The 17,203-nt window shown below is 36.1% G+C and overlaps 1 protein-coding gene across 3 annotated transcripts in view; it reads right to left on the bottom strand.

Annotated features, from left to right (window-relative positions):
* Positions 1 to 4,453: 4,453 nt before the first annotated feature.
* LOC149789866 (LETM1 domain-containing protein 1-like) overlaps positions 4,454 to 17,203 on the bottom strand; it is a 69,686-nt gene continuing 56,936 nt past the window's right edge. For 2 of the 3 annotated variants that reach the window (XM_089971858.1, XM_089971859.1), the window contains exons 8-9: positions 14,148 to 14,244; positions 4,454 to 6,024 (exon numbers count right to left, since the gene is read on the bottom strand). In XM_089971858.1, the coding sequence (XP_089827984.1) occupies positions 5,903 to 6,024; positions 14,148 to 14,244 (219 nt within the window). In that variant the 3' untranslated portion in view covers positions 4,454 to 5,902. The remainder of the gene's footprint in view (positions 6,025 to 14,147; positions 14,245 to 17,203) is intronic. The other variant, XM_089971860.1, reaches the window with a different exon arrangement.

Here is a 17,203-nt window from a genome sequence, read left to right as displayed (position 1 = left end):
ATTGCTACAAATTGAAAAATAGGCATCAGAATCAAGACAGCCCTACTCCAAATGTTCTTATTTCTAAGAGGTCAGGGTCATGGCCATGTATTGAAAGCAATACATTTGTTGGGTATAATAAACCCCAGTCTGATTTGATTATGAAGAATTATGAACCATTTATATCGATGGGTTTTATATCACGCTTGGGTGATTCAGCCAATCCATAATCCCTATTAAAATTTTGACAGACACACAAGCTTCTCAGTCTTTTATTGTCAGGTACTTTGCCTTTTTTCTGAGAAGTCTTCTTCTAATAATAGTGTTCTTATTCAGGGAGTAGAGTGCAGCTTTGTTAATGTTCCTCTCCATTGTGCAAATTTCTCATCAGACAGTCTCAGGACCTGTGATAGTCGGAATGGTCTCTGTTTTACCCACTGATGGCATTAATTTATTACTAGGCAACAACCTAGCTGGAGACAATGTTGTGGTTAATCCACTTGTAACAGACAAGCCTTGCTTGGATCAGAAAGTTGATCAATTGAAAAAGAATTCTCTGATTTATTCCCAGCTTGTGTAGTTACCAGAGCTATGGCAAAGAAAGCTCTTGCGAATGATGTTGATAAGGAAAGTATTCCTTTAGCTGACACATGTATTGGTCAGGCTTTTGATAAGGTCGCTTTCACTCATTGTTTGGATCAATCAGAAGGTATTGATCACAGTGATCCTCGTTTAATGACTCATTCTCTTTATTCTAATCAGGGTGATAAACAACAATCACTTGGCATTGAACAGGAGAAAGATCCTGAAATCTCCTGTTTGGCCATTAGTGAAACTGAAGCTACTGAAGTTCCTGTCTGTTTTTTCATTGAAAATGAAATTCTTATGAGACAATGGAGACCTCCTGCGGTACCTGCTGATGACGAATGGTCAGTGAACTATCAAAGTGTAGTTCCAAAACCTTACTGACAGGAAATACTTAGTCTGGCCCATGAAACTCCATTGGCTGGTCATTTAGGGATCAATAAAACTTGGCTGGTCATTTAGGGATCAATAAAACTTATCACAAGATCTTAACTCACTTCTTTTGACCAAAAATCAAAAGTGATGTTGGTAAAAACTGTTGATCTTATCATACCTGTCAAATAGTAGGAAAACCAAATCAGAAAATTCTTAAGGCTCATCTACAACCTATTCCTGCCTTTGATGAACTGTTTAGTAGAATTATGGTAGACTGTGTTGGTCCCTTACCTAAGACCAAGTCAGGTAACCAAAACCTGTTAACCATTATGTGTGCGTCAACAAGGTTTCCAGAGGCAATTCCCTTGAGGAATATAAATTTTGAAATAATAGTAAAAGCTTTGGTAAAGTCTTTTACTCAATTTGGCCTTCCCAAATCATTCCAATCGGGTCAAAGGTCAAATTTAGGTCTTGCTTGAATTTGGCATTCAGCAGTTCAAGTCAGAAGTGAAGTTATGGTTTGACAGAACTAAAATGGAGAGAACTTTCGAGTTTTGTAATAACGGAGTTCTGTCTCTCTTGCTCATTCTTTATAGCGTCTTCAGTTTAGATATTATGGCCCTTACAAAGTTAAGAAAATGAATGAGTTAAATTATAATATTAGTGCTCCTGGGATCTAAATAAATTATAGGAGTACCATTATACTGAAAGATATAGCCACGTTAATCATGCAATTAATTTAGTTGCATCTGTCCCACTCATTGAAGATTTAAGTGAAGGAATATCATCAGATTAAGCTGACACTGGAGTGACAAATCTTCGGAATTCAGAAATTGTGAAAAATCTGGACCAGAAACTTTCACATTTGCAAGAGCAAGAAAGAAATGAATTTAAACAGTTATTAATTGAATGTGAGCACCTTTTTCCAGATGTTCCTACAAGGGCAAACAAAATTTTCCATGATGCTGAAATTGTAAATTCCAAACCTGTCCAGCAACACCCATTTTCTGTATGTGTACTGATTATAGGAAGGTGAATAGTGTGACAAAAACAGGTTCATTCCCATTACCAATCATCGATGTCTGTATTGATAAGATTGGGAATGTCAAGTATGTCACCAAATTTGACCTTCTGAAAGGATTTTGGCAGATTCCACTAACGGAAAGAGCAAAGGAAATTTCAGCATTCGTGACTCCAGATGGACTTTACCAATATAAAGTAATGCTGTTTGGGATGAAAGGGTCGCCAAGTACATCTCAACACCTCATGAATATGATTACCTCTGGTCTAGACAATTATGATGCTTATATCGATGATGTCGTCATCTACAATGACACCTGGAAAGAACATTTAGCATCAATTCAAAAAAATTTTGACAGACTCAGATGCATGTTTGACAATTAATTTGTAAAAGTGAGTTCTGGCGTGCTAGTTTTACATTTCTGGGACACATCATGGGACATGGACAAGTTAAACCTATAGATGCTAAGGTCATGGCTATCTCTGAATTTCCCGTGCCTGCTAATAGAAAGCAACTGAAGCAATTTTGGGGTATGGCCGGATACTACCGAAAATTTTGTTCCAATTTTTCTATAATTGCTGAACCCTTAACAAATTTATTAAGAAAAACAAGTTCCTTTGGACTGAAAAATGTCAGGAGGCTTATAACAAGTTGAAAGCCATACTTAAAAGCATGCCAGTTCTTACAGCTCCAAATTTCAGCCAATCTTTTAAACTGTCTGTTGATGCAAGTGATACTGGGGTTGGAGCAGTTTGAATTCATGAAGATGAAAGTGGTATTGATCATCCAGTGTACAATTATTCTAAGAAATTAATGAGCGCTAAAGGAATTATTCAACAATTGAGAAGGAATGTTTGGTTTTGATATTGGCATTACAACATTTTAAAGTTTACCCAAGTTCAGCTCCTTCTTTGAGTATTGTGTTTAGTGACCACAACACCCTTACTTTCATCGATTTATTATATATAAATCTTTCTTTTTCTTTATGGGGGAAAGTGTTATGTATATTTGATTTAATTATATCTGATTTAAAATATATTTAAATTTAATTGTCAGGTTTAATTTTTTAAAATATTTTTCATTACATGATATTGTAATGTAAATTTATTCACTAGAGATGACACTTTTATTTTAGAAAATAGTTTGATCTTGACTTTTAGTTTATAAACACCAGGTGTTGATCTAAATCCTGACCTTGTTTAAGAATTTGTAGCAACCTTCGTAAACAAGTTCTATTTTATTTTAAAATGATTGGTTGTTTCCAAGGTCATGAAGGGACTTTGTCTTTAAGATGTAAACAATTTTTTATTTTTTTTATTTCTTAGAGTAAAAATGATTGGATTTTGTCAGGGTCACACTGGGTGAACGTGATCTATAACAAGTACTTGCTTCTATAACCTTCCAGAAGATGATCACATGACCCCTTGTTTACGTTTTAGAAAGACCATATATCCATCATGTTTTGGAGAATTAATCTCAGTAGAAGCTGGACTGTTAAACTGTTAGTTGTATGTTGTACTGTTTGGAGTTATTTCAAATTACTTGGTTTGGAGTTATTTCAAATTACTTGAATTCAAAAGGATTAATTCCGTTATATTTCTGGAAAATGTGTGTTCACGTAATATTGTGGAACAAGGAGTTTTTTTTATAAAATTTTATTCAGCTGTCAGAAAATGGAGTGATAATTCTTGCTTCTACAAGGAACTGTACACTTCAACACTACAGATTGCAGCATACGTCATCATCCTCCATCTTGGATTCTTTGTCGGGATTTGAATGTGAAATCAGTAGAACATTTTGTTATTAGGACAACAAAAATTTTATTCCTGGATTATTCTTGGATTATTTTTGGATTTGATTCTATAATACTGTAAGTTCATATTTTTTCATTTTTACAGAATTTTTCCAGGGAAATAAATTGTATATTTTTCAAAGCTTCTTGTTTTCATTCTTTCTTGAGTTACTGTTTATTTGAGCCAGAACAAGTGACCATTGTCTTTGCATTCTTACATGAATTCATCAAAGACCATTGTCACAGCATTCTCTCACATGAATTCTTCATAGACCATTGTCACAGCATTCTCTTGCATGAATTCATCAAAGACCATTGTCACAGCATTCTCTTACATGAATTCATCATAGACCATTGTCTTAGCATTCTCTTACATGAATTCATCAATCACCACTGTCTTAGCATTCTCTTATATGAATTCATCAAAGACTATTGTCATAGCATTCTCTTACATGAATTCATCAAAGACCATTGTCATAGCATTCTCTTACATGAATTCATCAAAGACCATTGTCTTAGCATTCTCTTACATGAATTCATCATAGGCCATTGTCTTAGCATTCTTACATGAATTCATGAAAGACAATTGTCGTAGCATTCTCTTACATGAATTCATCAAAGACCGTTGTCTTGCAGTGGAGAAATTCAAAGGCATCATGACAGTATGCCACAAACTTGGATATAAAATGCACTGGAATCTATTGTTACGTAAAATATATCCTTTATTCATATTGACAAACCACCCTAAAAAGTGCACTGTTATATCATAATCTGCTTATGCTGATGTCTGGCCTTAGTACTGTGTGCTGTAATATAACAACTAATCATGCTACCTTACTAACTATAATTGAACAACTCTGAAGGTGGGGATGGGAATGACTACAACTGACCAGAAGACAGCAATATTTCTTTTGTGAAAAATGTACCTAAAAACCCCAAACAGTTTTGCTGAAACTTCAAAGAAAACTGATTACCTTTGAAGCATCAAAGCAGCTGAAGACTTCTGATGAAAGAAAGTCTGTAACAAACTTAAATAAACTCTTTCATTTTCATAGTGATTGCAGCATATGAAAGTTTCCTGTTTACAACAAAAAAAGTTAATGTTTAAGATGGCAAAGTAAAACCCAAATTAAATTTCCAATATTTTGAAACAAAATAGATATCAAGCCATCAAGTTAAATGAAGGTGGGACATCTTGCAAGAATGTTTGTTAAACTTTTTAATTTGTTCATGTTTTCATTCCCTATGAATAAACCTCATACCCTTGGCAGCCTGGGCATGATGGCACTTGTCTCTTTGCGATTTTAAGTACATGTACATGTAGAATATAAACAACTATACAGCCACCTGCTACTAGGATAATAAATGTGAACTGTTTTGTGAAACATGTTTGTTGACAATGGGATATGGATCAAACAAGGACTAAAAATTTTGCATATAGACACATGTTAGCTGTTCATTAATGGGATTTGACTGATACATGAATTTTCTAATGTATGATCTATGATACTCAAATTCATGGTCATTTCATAGATGTGTACATTATTTAACATATTGTGGAGTGTACTACACAATGTAAGTTGTCAATATACAAGTGTTTCAAACTAGATGTCTTCATTTAATTGAAATTTCCAATGCTTTATGTTTTGTGTGTGTGACAGGTCACCTCTTAAAAATTTCACTTGTATGCTACATTTCAATTTATTTTCAGCTCCCCCCCCACTTAATTATCTAAACATTCGCTCATGTCAACAATCTTACCTAGGACCCTAGCATGTCGAGATAAACAGATAGTACTGTATTAGAAAATGGCGAACTTTTTTTGAAAATTTATGACAAAATACTGGCTGGTGATTTTTTCGTGACAATTTTTTTAACGCCAGTGCCAACCCTGCAGTGGTGTCAGAGAATCTGAGCAAAATCTAAATTAACACTGACACTTAGACCATGTCTTTGCTTCAGTCATGAGAAAAACAAACTGATGTAAAGAAAACACCATTTTAACTCTAAGACAATTTAATAAAAGAGTTACTTCTCTGCACATAAAGAACAACTTAAAATATTTAAATTAGTTACAAAGACAAATTTAAATGAAATCACAGCAGTAACATATGATTATCAACAACGTGAAATGAAATGTTGGCTGATTATTATTCCTGCTGCGGTGACCTCCTTCGCCAAATAAATAAGTGTTTCCCCATCATTTCTCTGTTGGAGGGCTGGTTGCAGGCCAACAACACTGGACAGTGCAGCAACAGTGAGATACTGTTCTCTGGAACATAAACACATGGGATGCTTGTAAATGATGCTTTCTCACACTCCAAAACAAGTTATTTTGTAAATAATGAGAAGATGTCAAATTTTTATGTAACTAATGCTTATACACAAAAACTTACCTGATTACATTAATTTTAGGTTTTAAGTTTACTACCTCCTGAATTCAGCTCTACCAAAAAAGGAAAAATATATCTTTTCTAATATAGACAAAGATCAATAACTCTTGATCATTACCTCCCCTTGCCACAACTAGATATCACAATTTTTTTAAGCTAAGTGATATACAAACAAGGATGCTTGCACTGTGGGGACTTGGGAATATTTTTAAGTAATGTGATCAGCTAAGTATCCCTGCAGAAACAAAAGTTACTGAAAAATTTGCTTTCTCCTTCAAATGCATTTTCCAATCACATTAACATTAGGAGAATATGTAATAGGAGGAGGGAATGCTGAGTATCCGACCTCTACCTTGGGTATTCATCTAAGGAATAACAGCTGGATTCCCCAAGCAAATTAGAAACAAATTCTTCTAATCTGATGAAACTGCCAAGGGTCATGTGATATGTGACTCCTATATTCGGCTATGAAGATGAAATCATCTTACAAACATAATTTAATAGGTTGTGTTGACTTTTAGTTGGGTCTGTTGTTCATTTTGGCTGCCACCACCTTATACACCAGATTCAAAGTTTGTCTCTGTGAGGCTAAATCTCTTAAATAAGAGCTGGAGAAGGCAGACTCTACAGCAAATAGTTTCTATAAAGGACTGAAACAAGGCGTTCAAAAGTAAGACTCACAGAAAATGCTTTGATTTCATGAGCAGAAGCAAATCTGATCTTTTGAGACCTCAGAATATGCCAAGCACTTCAACCAGAAACATAGCATCCCAGCTTTCACCAGTAGAGAGAGATGCTTTCTTGTGCTACAAAGCCTTTCTGATCAAGAGGACCACCGAACCATCCAATCTAATCTGAAGATAGTTTGGGTCAATGGAAAGGACATGTAACTCGCTCACCCTGCAAGCAGAAACTAATGCTATCAGGAAACCTTTTTGTAGGATAGTAGCTTCAGCTAAGTGTGAGATAAAGACTCAAACTGAGTTGAACTGAGCTGGTAAAAACCTGGGATGGATTCCTTTTTGGAAACAGGGTGAAGGATTGTGGTCAATTCAGATCAAAACTGTCAAAAAGGTCTGGTGAATTTTTCTTTTGACTGATATAGCATCCACCATGATGCTTGAATGTGTCTGATATCGTGGAGTGGTAGTCTTTGATGGTAACTGAGGACAACTTCTCCTTGTAAAGCCAAAGAAAAAAGTTGTCAAGTTGAGGGATTGAGGCACCCAAAGGGACAATGTTACTGATTCTATACCAGTCCCTGAAAGCCTGCCACTTCTCCTCTCAGTCCTTTTGTGTGGAGGGCGTTATTGCTCATGAGATTCTCTCCACAATCGAAGGTTTAAATTCTTTCTCACAAGGTTGTCCAGATATGAGCCAACACACGAAGAAGATGACAATATGGGCAGAAATGGACTACCCACAACTGTTGAAAAGATTTGACTTGACCAGAATCTTCTGGGGCAGATATATTGCTAGACTGAGCAGATCGGTCACCCAGGACTTGTTCCATTTGAGAGGGGCTATCAGCATCATCTTTCTTGCAGGTCTGTCCCTGCAGCTTCTGGTATCGTTTTGGTACCAGGACTCTGAGAGAGCAGGCAAAGGCCCACAACCCCTCATAACTGATTGAAATGGTGTCCTCGGCCCAAGTCACTGGGTTCAGAAATGAACAAAGGTGGGAAACTAGTGATTCCATTTTGTTGAAAAAGGATCAATAACTGGTCATACCGAAAATGAGCAGATCTATAAAAAGACCAATTAACGGACAGACCGTTCCGTTCTGTATGAATGATCTGATCCTTTTTGGATAGAGTGTCAGCCTTGACATTGAGTCTGCCAGGAATATGCCTGATATGTTTGTTAATATGGAGCTAGTCACACCAAGGTATGAACTGCCAAATCAGTGATTTGGTGCCCTGCTGTTTGAGGAGGCAGATCAACATTACAGAGATGGCTGAGACAATCAGGGCTGTTTTCCTTTCAGTCAATCCGTCCAAAGCTGAAAGGCATTAATGACAGCTTTCATTTCAAGAAGGCTGATGTGAGAGGTCGATTTCCTGGCTTCCATGTGCTGCTGACCACAGAGAAGTCCAGCAACAGGTAGGCACCCCAACCATATATACTGGAATCAGTATTTACTTTAATTTCCATGTGGGGCTGCTCCAGAGGAATTTCTGTCCTGAGCTAACCTAAGTTGTGTCACTGATACAGGAATGATTGTACCTCATGCAGGATCATGTCTTTCTGATAAAGGGGACTGGAAAAAGGCATGCCATTAGGCCAGCATGATTATCTGTACAGGGAACATAAAAAGACGACTGAGTGGGATAAGTCCACCACCACAATGAATAATCTGAAGAGTCGCAGTAAGACCTAATGGTAGGAATTGAAACTGATAAACCATGTTGCATTAAGCAAAATTGAAAAACATACGTTATGTGGAGTTAAGAAGAACTTGAAAATATGCTTCTTTCAAACTGAGATGATGCCATACTTGGCGCTTCTGATGGATAGACATACTGATCTCACCGTCTGCATCCTTAAGTTTGATGGCATAATGTATTCTTAAAGGCAACTTGGGTCGACGATTGGAATAACTTGCTGTGTGCCCTCTGGTTAAGAAAACCCAGAATAAAGCCCTGGAGTAATCTACATTGCCCTTTTGTCTATGAGTGACGATGTGTTCTGCAGTAAAAATTTGCCCTTCTTATGATCTGATGCTAAGTTTATGAAATGGAAAGAGGAGACAACAGGCATAGGTTGGTAAATGAAATCCAAATCCCATATGAAATCACTTGGATCATACATATATTCTGAGGAAATAAGGTGATCCAGTATTTCTTGAGTCAGGTGCCTACTGGTAGGTTGTCTGTGCACGGTGGGGATGGCATGTCAATGTCAAGCATCAGGAAGCTTAAAGGTGGAGAAACCTGACATTAGACTGGGATCTAAACTGAAGACATCCTGCGTCCCAGGCCTGCCAAATAATCCTTACACTGTGGTGGAGGATAATTGGTCCTAAAAACTAGAGTGGGTTGTACAACTAGTTGGAGGTGCAGTTCCTGAGCTGCCTGCCTCTGAGCATCTTCAACTTTGCCCACAAAGATTAAAGGCAAGCTAAATAGGGTCATCTGTCATTGCTTAAGCAACATGGTGAACAAACATGTTTCATGTCATATGAGGTCAAGATCAGCAGAGGCAGTCAGCTATAGAATGGTGAGCTGCTCTGCTGTTATGTATCCATAACCTGAGCAAAACGGGCCATCACCTCCCAAATGTGGTCAGTGTCCAATTTTCCATAAGTCAGAAAATCACCAATGAAACCAAATGAAGCACTGAAGATATGGTGACAATGCTTCGAATCAATTTTGAAGTGGCATAAAATATACTTTGTAAATTTTATAAAACTCAGGGTGAAGACATGTGAACCACTGCTAAATTTTTATCCACAGCTGGAAGGCAAGTATATAAGAATTTGGCAAGGATTTTGTACCAGCATGATGAAACTGTCACTGGAATTTTGCTTTCTGTAAAGAATGCATTTATCACTCCCTGGTTCACAAATTCTTTCCAACCAATGGTCATTAATTTCTCTAACTTTAGCAAAATGGGGAAGCAACCTGAAGGATGAAGTCTCTTCCTCCTCTTTTGCCTTCTAGATAAGAAAAAACCTGGAATAAAACCCAGGAGAATATGCTTTTTTGCATGAGGAGAGTGATGGATCTATCACTAAGATTCCTGAAGTTAATGATGGCTGGCTGGAAGGATGTACTGTATAAGTAAAAGCCTCAAACTGGTATAGCTGGGCTGGCTGGAAAGCTGACAGTTATAAATAACAAAATCTTCAAGATGGATTGAATAGATCCATTAAAACACGAGTCCACATTTACAAGCCTGAAAGCCATCTTGGACATACAAGGGAGCTTATGCCCACCAGGATCCCTAAAATTGGGGGAACACTCCCCCAATGAGTCAGGTTAACCTGAATTAGTAAGAGATGGAAACACGAGTAAAATCTGGTCTGACTGTGATAAATGCATCAGTGTCTCTTGAACCAAAGACATCTGTTCAAAGACAGTAGTTTTCAAAATGTCAATGTTTTCTTTCACCAATTTCTGCTGAAGTAATTGTAGCTGATGGCTGTAAACCCTTTAGATGAGAGCCCCCACAAGGCTCGCAAGAAATGATGACTTTTGATGAATGCCTAGAACATCAATGTTACATTTGTGAGACTTTTTTCTTTTGTCTCTCCCTCTGGCTGCTTCTTGTATAACTACAGTGCAAACTTCTGAAGACCACATAGTACACATGCTACATGGAAGAGATGACATACATTTTGTACATAACAGACAAGACTAACTTAAATTTATTGCATTTTTTACACATAGACAACATTCTTAATTGAAATGAACAAGTAGAGAAAAGATAGCATAAATTAACAATACATGTTATGAAGTTGCAAATAAAACACCCATTACTAAAAGAGGAAGCAAAAATAGTCATTATCATGTTTAACTGTGACAACACTGACAGCATGCTGTACACATGGAAATAGACAACACTGATAGCATGCTGTACACATGGAAATCAACACTGATAGCATGCTGTACACATGGAAATAAACACTGATAGCATGCTGTACACATGGAAATAGACAACAATGATAGCATGCTGTACACATAGAAATAGACAACAATGATAGCATGCTGTACACATGGAAATAGACAACACTGATAGCATGCTGTACACATGGAAATAGACAACACTGATAGCATGCTGTACACATGGAAATAGACAACACTGATAGCATGCTGTACAATAGAAATAGACAACAATGATAGCATGCTGTACACATGGAAATAGACAACACTGATAGCATGCTGTACACATGGAAATAGACAACACTGATAGCAAGCTGTACACATGGAAATAGACAACACTGATAGCATGCTGTACACATGAGATGGCTGAGTTCCACACTGCGTTGGCTGAAATATAAACCTCCAGTGACACCAACCTCAAATACAAGACTGGTCCAGCCCCTGATTTACAGGCAGTGAAACATCAAGTAAAGATTTGACAGTGTATCTCCCTATGGGGCTACACTCATATGGCTTCAGAATAACCATCACTCAAATGGTTTCATAATCAAGTAGTATGATGACATATATATTGTTTGGAATAACGTACCCACCCATGATTTTATCCTCACAACACAGACAAGTGCTTACATAAAGTAACTAAGAAGTACCTATGCAAGTGGATTGCATATGTAAAATTCCCTAATGGGGACAAATTACAGGTGTGCAGAAGGGTCTGACCCAGACAAGTACCAAATATAAAAATAATCCCCAAACCCTATCATTATGCTATTCAATGCAAATAAATGATTTCACAGTAATTCTTGGTCAACAAATGCTGAATAAAGGTGTCAACTGATACCCAGGTACCTGCCAATTCATAATTGCCTGGGTAATAAAATTAGCTATAGGGTACTTGTTTAGTTCTTATAGAAACAAAAACACAAACATTTCCAAGTTCAGATCTGTGATTTTATCTGGCAAATTTAGGAGCGAGTGAGACACAGAATAACTAGTACAATTTGAGGCTTGTGTCATGTGACAATGATCCATCGTAAATGATCTTATATTTTCTGTGTGTGACCATTTGGATATGTATGTTGAGAAGTTTCCTTATTTTCTATTTATAGTAACTGTACATGACACGTTTCTAAGAAAACAGATGGGTTTCTTGAATTTGAAACAAAGTGCCAGAGATTCATTATAGTCTGATACGCACTTATGTAGGAGACCAGTCAATACTGAAGAAGAAAAAAAAAAAACAAGGTGCCAAATATTAATTGAAATGAGCTTTATCAATGTGACTTGAGGATGTTATTTAACTAAAAATGTTAGAGAGGGATTTTGTTCCATTGATGAACATGTTGCATCAGGAAAAGGACAAATCAATAGTGCTTTACAAATTTTAAAAGAGGTATTCTCCAATGATGTAATACAGCATTCAGAATTTGTGGACTTGACTTTATGACCTTTCAGTGAAAGTTAAACAATTGATGTAGACCAGTTAAAGTGAATGTTGTGTATAAATAATTTATTATTTTGGTTTGCGACTGTATTCTCATACAAATCCAGTTAGCAGATTTGTGACAAGAATTTTAACTAACTACATATCCTGGTAAAACTAAATGTGTAAAATATTGATTTAATACTTTTTATTTTATTTTTTGCCACTCATATTAGTAATAATTATGCTTGTACCTCTTGGGGGCTTGACATGTATGAACTTAAAACAAACCAGTTCAGGTTCACATTTAATATAACTTCCATTTGATTGGGTACCCAGGTAACCAATCATTAGGATCGGCAGATGGGTTTTCTACAGTTGTTACACTTGAAATTTGAATATGACCCATTTTTGATGTGCAGAAATTCTGACTCGTGCATCTTTTTGACGCATGTAGGTTTGGACTGGAGAATCAATCTTATTTACTACTGATTCTCCTCCGGCTTAGTCTCTTACTAAGAGTGCACTATCCTTAACAAATTTACTGTAGAAGGCACTGAATGACATCTGCTTTTACACTTTGGTGGCTAATAACACTGCACCAATGGAAGATATGTATATGAACTGGGTGGAGCTAAGAGTTAACTGATATCGCACTTATAGTTTAGGTGCATTTGAATTAAGTTGGACTGTTTTGATATTACATTTTAAGTTAATGATAGACGAAGAGAAAACAATTATGAATGAACTGCCCTGATCAAATATCAGCATTGGCATGATAGGACATCGAATTAAAATGAACTGGTCAGAACTGGAGAATACTGCAGCCAGTTGTCATGATTAGTGGATCAACTTTAACTGTTTTATTAACAACTAATTTGCTTCATTTTGCAGAATGTTTTAAAAGAATCTTAATCATTTATGATGTCACTGGAATCATTTTTGATTAAATATCAGTGCTTGTTTGATTGCTGGTTAAATTATAATCAGTTAGATGAAACGGAAATATATGGCTTCTTGCATAGCCAGTTTTCAGTGAGGGATTCTATTTTACTGGCGATTAATTTGCTTAAATGGGAAAAATGTTTAAAACCTAGAGAGATTTAATTAATGAATCATTCAGAAAAAATTGAGCAGCTATCACAAAAAGTGCATACATCAGAACTTTAAAATCACAATGGTGCAAAACATTATATTTTCTTTTCTGTCTCATTCTTGGAAACGACCTGTGGCGATGAATATTCTGACTCTTAGACTCTAAAGAAAGAGAAAGATAGTGTCAGCTCTGTGAAGAAGGAGAGTCAATCTCCAAAATTTGTTAGAAAATTTAAGGGCAATTGGAAAATGAAATTCCAGTTGTGATGTACATACTTGGTATCTGAACAATATATAACCTTCAAAGTTGTATCCATGGGTATATTTTTGCATATAAAATGATTTGAGCAGTTAATAACAGAATACATGCATGCTGAGAAGTTGAAAATATAATAAAGTATAAAATAATCCTCTTTCTGTTTCATATACAAAATATACACACAGTAAAACATAGAAAGATATAATACTATAACAAAAATCAGAAAGTATATTTCTTACAAAATGATGTACAAGTATTTCTCATTACTCAGCATGAGACAAGAAATCTTAAATATCGTTTGTTTCCAACAATAATGAGGAATCACAGCTATGGGCTCATGACTGTCCAAAAGAATTGTCTCTCAAGATTCCAGTTTTGACTCTTGAGATTTTCATTTTCCCTCTCAAGATTTTGGTGTCAAGGGTCAACTGACTCTTCAGTTTTGAAATCTATTGAGAACCCTGGACAGGAACCCGGATGATTTTTTCTAATATTTTGACATCTTTAATGCCTAAACTGTGAAGGAATAGTAAGTGTTAGTTAATTTAGACAGACTACCACTGACTATTCTGACAGAAAAGGAGTTTGTTAACAAGTATTATATACTAATTAGGATGTTACCATTCAGGTGTTGTGCAATATTTGTCCATTTTTTTAGATAGATGATTTGCTCTGCTCTATCCAGGCCAATTGGGTTCAGTCCTCGCCTAAAACATGCCTGAAAGAGGAGAACAAGAAACTGTGGAAATAAATAACCAAGCCTGAACATGAATTTAATTTCTAGAGTTACTACTGGTATTCCTAGTGAACAAGGCTAAAATGTAGATGCAAATCCATAACAGTGAAAGTTACAATTGAAGAACATTTCATACTAGTAATGGATACACATCTGTGTGTGTGTGTGTATGTGTGATTTGGATTTTTAATGCAGAAAAAATTTCAGTCATATCGCTACAATATCTGCAGTGTGGCAGTCAATAGTGATGCCTAGCACTGAGGCATCATGTCGCAGACATGTAGCATGATGACCCACCCAGTTACATTATCCTGATACCAGGCTGACCAGTCCTAACACTAACCTCATAATGCTGAAAGCCTAGCGAGGCAGATGTTAGTACCATTTTTGTGAGTCTTTGGTATGACTCGGCCAAGGACTGAACACACAACCTCCCACATCTGAGGCGGACACTCTAACCACTAGGCCAATGCAGTGGTTTAAATACACATCTAAATTATCTCAAGGAAGAATGCTTGTGAAATGTTGTATTCCAACACTCGAAAAAATCTTTAACCTCTATTGGCCAAAAAGTATGTCCGTGAATCCAAGATAGGAACATTTCTACTTTTTAACTGCTAAGTGCTGAAACCATCTCTGATATTTCTTATCAAAAACAAGATTTTCAAAATGGCCACCAAGGTAACCATATTATATTAAGATTGACACTATTTTCATTCAGACCACCTAGATATTGTAAAAAGTCTTTTGTTGAAAACCCCATGTCAATAGGACAATTGAGTCAGCAGCCATAACAACATTTTCAAGATGATTAGCATCATTTTTATTTAGGAACAACTATACACCATAAGAAGACTTGTTAAAAATCAAAGCTGATTTGACTTTTCAATTTGGACCAACTGGACATAATAGGAAATCTTTTGGTGCAAACTACATGTCTATTGTTTTCATTCAGGAGTACAGTGTGACCCCACTATAGCGCGCTCAGTTATAACGCAAATTCGGATATAACGCGGTTGTGGCGTGGCTCCCGAAATTTCGTGTACATGTATTTTTCTTGTGCACAAAAGAAAAAATCTTAAAAAGTATGAAAAATACATAAAAAGATGTTTATCATTTTGGGGAAGTGATTGTGTATGAATAATACAAGATGATCATGGCTTGACTCCTGAAATTTTATATGTATTTTTCTCGTACACGAAAAAGTATTTTTTTTTCTTCTTAAAAGTAAGAAGAAGAAAAACTGCATAAAACGTTTATTCTGGGATTGCATAGGTCTTCGCCAATGTCACAAACTTGGATTGTTTTTCCTTACTGGCTGAAAGACATACCATGTGGCTTTTTTTATTTGTTGGTGACGTTGTTGGCTGTGTAAACTTTTATATACAACCATTGGTTTGGATTGCAGAAATTCAGAGACCCCATGAAAGGAAGCCGCAAACTGGATATAAAATGCACTGAAATTTATCTACTGTTACATAAACAAATTCTTCGTCCATACTGACAAATCATCGTGTTATATCATAATCCGCTTATCCTGACATCTAGCATGAGTTCTGTATGTTGTGAAATATCCGCTTTTTTGTTGTTGACATTTCTGGTAACGGAGATCAACCAGACGAGGCATTGTCTCGTAATCTATCTTTCATCGAATTTTTGGCCACTCGCTATTAATATATTTACAAAGACTGACATCTGTATGTGGATGGTAAGTAAAATTCCTCTTCGTTTCACTCAGAATTAAATCCTTCAGAATGCTCACATTTTCTGTAATAATCCCTGTCATCACAACACCTGCATCTTTATCGTCTGTTGACCCTTTGTTAATTTTCAGATGCATGCGCAGAAGGCAGCATCACGCTGCTACCATAAATGTATTAAAGAAAATTAAAATAAAAAAAATTACATCTTACTTACTGGTTTACTCAAAAGGCATGGAGGGACAGTAACTAGAATAGTCTAAACAACAGCCAATTCCTTTTTAAAAATGTACCCAGATAAAATAGTTTGTTGAAATTTCAAAGGAAACATATTACCTTTGAAGCACCGACTGTTATGAAAACATACTCAGCAAACGGAAAAATATGTCTGAATCATGCAATACAATTATTTGATGTTGCTGCCACAATAAGAAATGGGCATTCATTTGGTTCTCCAAAGCTGTTCTTTAGTGGTGACTTCAGTAGCGCATGCACCCTTCATCAAAGAAAGCTGACTATAATCTTTCAATAACAGCAAAGAACTTTTCTTCAAAGTAAGTCAGTACCAAACTTGCATTTTCCAACGTGACTGGAACATGTTAACTGCACTGTGAAAGTTTCTTTTTTGTAGGGAGAAATGGCGGCTTAAAACGCAAACTAACTTTTACCAACTTGGAACATACTTTAAAGTAGATGTGCTTCGTCATTCGTTATGTGACTGTGCTATGTTTTTCCACTGAATTCAGACCAATATGACCTGTTACAAAATTCATGAATATTTTAAAGCTGTGTGCATATTTTCGATGGAATCACTTGTATTATGGATTCAATGTATATGATCAGGTTCACAGGTGAGTACATGGTGTTGATACTCTATTCATGCTATACATTATAGACATTTATATATAAACAGGATTCATGTATATGTACCAATTCATGGTTCTCTAAATAAAGTAAAATATTATATTATGTCTTGTCTGTTTTCACTACAGGTATATTTCTCATTTAATATGCATCAATTCAAGATGGTAACTGTGCCGACGAAGCACGTATTTTACCGCCTGCATTTATTACCCACACACCCCCACAGACAATTATTTTATTTTTGTTGTGGGGGGGGGGGTACATTTTCCTCAGCTAACTGACTTGGCTGCATATAACACGGTTCGGTATATAACGTGGTCGGGTTTTATGGCTCCCAACTACCGTGTTAAAGCGGGGTCACACTGTATTGCTAATAA

The sequence above is a fragment of the Sinohyriopsis cumingii genome, chromosome 10, assembly GCF_028554795.1.
Source record: "Sinohyriopsis cumingii isolate HCF-2022 chromosome 10, ASM2855479v2, whole genome shotgun sequence".
NCBI classification, from domain to species: Eukaryota; Metazoa; Mollusca; class Bivalvia; order Unionida; family Unionidae; genus Sinohyriopsis; species Sinohyriopsis cumingii.
The sequence above is the reverse complement of the archived record's forward strand: the minus strand, read 5'-3'. Positions and strand labels throughout refer to the sequence as shown.